Below are 4,435 nucleotides of genomic sequence, written 5' to 3' on the forward strand. Positions count from 1 at the left end.
TCCCCTAGTGTAAATGCTCTCACCGTGGCCAATTTTAACCCATTATTGACTGGGGATGTATTAATGCCACAGGCATTAGTTTCTGCAAAAATCCCCTCGTCAATAATGTGTTAAGTTATTAGTGTGGTGACACAGAACACGGAGTTAGCAAGCAATGTCCTGCAAAATGGCATTATCCACTATTTCCACCACCAGATACAGTATAGGTAAAATATCTCAAGAGCACAGATAACAGTAACATGGGAATAATAAAATCCCTAAGGCATAGGGGAGTTATATAAATCTCAAGATAACTCACATTGTCTGGCATATAGTAAATGCTCAATATATAGAAGTCATAACATATATAAATACTTTATTATCTAACATCACGTACCACCTCACACCTTCCCATATGCCCCAGTTACACGGGGTCACACACAGTCGCAGCGTCAAGCCAGCGTATTAGACCGTCAGCTTGGCAAAAGCTGGCGGTTTTGTCTTGTCCTGTTCATGGCTGTGTCCCCAACACCTAAAACAGTGCCTGATAAAATGTGCATGAATGAGTAAAGCTCACACAGCATAGTTACTTGGACTCCCACAAGCTAGCCCCATGAGAACCATGGCGGGGGAGGGGGTACTAGGAATGAGTCTCTATTTCTCACATATTAACATAAATAAGGATGGGGGGGGGGTCTTTTTATTTGCTGATGTTTCTCTAGCCCTGCACAGTGCCTGGCACGGAGCAGAAGCTCAATAAATATAAGTCGAACGGATTAATATAATGTACACTGTCCGAGCTTGGGCTCAGAATAAATACCAAGTGACAGAGGGACCCGGAGAGTCCTGGAAGAAGGGGTCAGCAGCAAGGACCCCGGCCCAGCCCAGTGAGGTAGAGTAGCTAGAGCCCATCACCAGGGGCCCCAAGAAAGGAAGGCAAGATTCAGTCTTGGTCCAGAGGGTGGCACCTAGGCCTGGGGGTCACGTCAGCTGTACCAAGGGGACTCCAGTGGGGACTTGGGTGGCCACGTGGAAGAGGCCCAAGACCGTGGCGTCCGCCGAGAGCTGCCAGGCGCGAGGCTCCCGGACCGCGAGGCGCAGGTGTACGCTCAGGCGCTGTCCGGCATCCAGGTGCAGCAGGCCGCTCCGGAAACCAGACGCTGAGTTCCCCGAGGATGGGGGTGGCAGGTCCAAGGTCAGGGCCAGGGCAGCAGCCCCAGCTTGGAGAGGCCGCAGGTGCAGGGCCACGGAGACGGAGCTGGAGCTGTTGCCGTTGCTGGCCATCGCACGCTTCAGCGCCAAGTGCAAAAAAACATAGTAGACTCCGGCCTGGGCCACCACCACCTCGTGTGTGTGCTTGTCATAGGTCACACCGGGCGCCAGGGTCACACCTGTCATCCCCTGCTCGCTGCACCAGTGCAGGGGCCCTTCGGTCAGCTGTACTGTGGGAGGAAGAGGCAGGGTACACTTAGCATGGGAGCATGGCTGAGGGTTGAGGTCGCAGCCCTGGGGAGGGGAGGAGGGGCTCTGAGGGAGAGAGGACAAGAGGGAAAAGTGGGGAGGGGGGTATGAGAAAGATAAGGGGACTCGGAGAGGGAAGAGGGTCTCAGAAGGAGGGGGGGTGCTGGGGGAGGGGAAGGGGGGATAGAAGGAAGGAAAGGATTCCGAGGGAGGGAGAAGACTCTCTGGAACAGGGAGATTGAGGAAGTGGAGGGGGACAGACTTCCAGGAACCAGGAGGAGGAGGAAATGTAATGCCAAAAAGGATGGTGGAGGGGGAAAGGGATTTCTAGGGATGGAAGGATGGGGTTTGGAGAGGGAGGAGAGGGGAATGGGGGGCAGAGTTAGGATAGAATGAAGGAAGCGACTCAGAGTGGAACGGGGTGGGGGGGGGGTGGGGGGGAGGAGGGGGGATGGAGAAGGGGAAGAGCGGGGGAAGGGAGGGGGAGGTTGTGGGGGAAGGAGGAAAAATCCTAGAGGAAAGATAAAGGGAGGGAGGAGGGGGTGGAGGGTGAAGGAGGAGGGGACTCCAAGGAGAGGACAGGATGGGGAGAAGGTCTCCTTAAGAGAGAAGAGAAGGACGTGGCAGGAGAGTCCGGAAGGGGGAGAGAAAGGGGTGGGAAGAAGAGTCCCCAGAAAGGGGAGGGGAGCGGGGGAGGGTCTCCGGAGGGAGGACGAGGAGGGGAGTCTGGAAGGGGGAGGGGCAGAGGAAGGAGGTAGAGAGGAGAGTCTCCAGGAGAGGGGGGAGGAGGGGCTCGGGAAGAGCGAGCGGAAGTGAGCGGGAAAGAGGGTTTCCAGAAGGGAGGAAGGGAGACAGGGCTGGGGAGGAGGGGTCCGTCTCTCCCAGAGTCCAATGGGAGAGACCCTACCAGGCTGAGATTTGCGGGGCATCCAGCCCCAGGCCTGAGAGGGCGGGGTCTGAGGCGGGCACAGATGAGGGTCAGAGGAGGAGGAGGACTCAGAGAGGGGCTGACGAGTTTCTAAGAAGGGAGGGGACACTTTTCAGGAAAGGGAGTGCAAGAGGGTCGGATTGGGTCACAGAGGAGGCCTCCCTCTCCTGGGGCTCTCCCGCTGAGTGCACCCTCCCTCCGGTCTGGGGGAATCACTCACCACCGTCGGCCACCACCAGCTGCGCGAACACGCCCTGCCGAGAGAGGACAAGCGGAAAGTGGGTGGAGGTCGCCCCTTCCCGCACCCGCAGCCCTCTGGAAAGTGGGGTCCCCGGAATCTGCGCAAGTCTTGAGCCTACGCTCCCTTCCTTTCCCGCTGCAAAAGAGCGCGCGCGCTGCCCCAGCCCTGCTGTGTGCAAGGACAGAACCCCGAGGACTCAGGAGGGAAAAGAGGAGAGAGTCCCTCCAGGGGGCTTGGCACTGGGGAGTCTTGAGAGAGAAAGGGGGGTGCCCCAAGGGTCCGGGAGAAAACCTAAGTTCTCCGTGAGTTACGAAAGAAAGGGGGAGCCCCCTCAGTGGTTCGAGATAAAATGTCCCTCGGGGTCCGCGATGGAGGAAGTGCGCCCCTCGGGGGTCCCGGGATGAGGTGGGGTCTCACGGGGGTGCGGGACGAGAAGGGTGCCCCCCGAAGTCCTGGATGAAGAAGCGGTGCCCTCGGAGGTCCAAGAGGGACGATGGGGGTCCCTCCACCCTCGGCCTGGTTTGCAGAAAGGACCTCGGGGTGGGAGGGGGGGAGCGGATGGAGAAGGGGTCCCGGAACTGGGTAGGGGTCTCTCCCGGGGTCCAGCTCGGGCCGCATCTCACCTGCGGAGAGTCGGGGAGGCGGGTGCGGGCGTCGGGCGTCGACTCCAGGCCCTCCGGGAGTCTTGGGCTGCGCGTGGAGCCGGGGGCCGGCGATGCAGGGGCCCCGGGCACGGCCCAGGAGCGCACCAGGCAGGCGGCGCAGGCGGCGGCGAGCAGCAGCAGCGCGGCGCTCAGGGCCCAGGGCAGCGGGTGGCAGGAGCGGCCCGAGGGCGCGAGCGGCCTCTGCGCCTCGGGGTCCGGGGCGGCGTAGGTGCTGGAGTGCATGGCCGGCTGCAGGCGGCTGAGGTCCGAGGCCGCTGCACCGCACTTTATACCCAATCCGGAAGCCCCGCTTTAGGGGGAGTGGCCCGTGGGTATCCCAGAGATCCGCCCGGTAGGTTGCTTCCCGCCCGCCCCGCCCCACCCCGCCTCCTCCACCTTCCGTCCGAACTTTCCCTAACTTTCTCCGACCCGGATCGATCTCTCCATCTCCTTTTCTCTCTCTCCCTCCCTCCCCCTCTCTCCCTCTCCCTCCCCCCCCCCCCCACCTCTCTCCCTCCCTCCAAGCTCTGCCCCACCGATCCTCTTTCTTCCTAATTATCCCTCTTGTGTCTCCCTGGTTATCTATCTCTGCGCCTCTCTGCTTCTCTGCCTCTTTCCCCAATTTCTTATCACTCCCTAGCCCCCCAGCACTGGGGACCCCCCCCCCCCGCAGGGCTCTCCTAAACCCGGCACTTCTTCAGAGGGGTCAGAAGATAGCCAGGGCTCAGCCCGCTTCTCCTGTGGAGCATAAGTCCTCCCAGTGGAACCCTAAGTGCCCTGCTCAGCCCTCCCCCCTTCCCTCCCTCTCTTTCCCCAGGACCCCTGCACCTTCCCTGGCCTGCCCCCGCCCACCCACCTAGACGCTTCCCGTCATGGGCCCCCTGGACCCCACAAGCAGAAGGCTGGAGAGTCCAGGTGGAGAAATTCCCCTTGTAGGAAAAGGACAGCCTTGAGTGAGGCGTAGGAAACTCAAATTTCCCGTTCGCTCTCCCTCTCCGGCGGTGGTGTCGGCGGGGGCGGGAGGAGGAGCAGAGAAGCCGTCAAAACTCGGCCCCAAAAGAGGAAGCAACCGTGGATTGAGAGATGGCCAGCCCTAGAAAAGCCCTGGGCTCCCATAGCAGCCCTGCTCTGCCCAGACCAATCGGCCAACTCCCTCACCCGCTCCAGGATTCACTTTCCCTA

At 60.5% G+C, this 4,435-nt stretch overlaps 1 protein-coding gene across 1 annotated transcript; it reads right to left on the reverse strand.

Moving 5' to 3' along the window:
- Positions 1-379: 379 nt before the first annotated feature.
- TNFSF9 (TNF superfamily member 9) lies at positions 380-3,597 on the reverse strand. The gene is made up of 3 exons (XM_059063294.2): positions 3,233-3,597; positions 2,589-2,622; positions 380-1,421 (listed from the first exon to the last, which is right to left on the reverse strand). Exons 1-3 carry the CDS (start codon positions 3,494-3,496, stop codon positions 961-963), a joined length of 759 nt encoding a protein of 252 aa, XP_058919277.1. The 5' UTR covers positions 3,497-3,597; the 3' UTR covers positions 380-960.
- Between the last annotated feature and the right edge of the window lie 838 nt (positions 3,598-4,435).

Source organism: Kogia breviceps, chromosome 4 (genome assembly GCF_026419965.1).
Source record: "Kogia breviceps isolate mKogBre1 chromosome 4, mKogBre1 haplotype 1, whole genome shotgun sequence".
In the NCBI taxonomy this organism is placed as follows: domain Eukaryota; kingdom Metazoa; phylum Chordata; class Mammalia; order Artiodactyla; family Physeteridae; genus Kogia; species Kogia breviceps.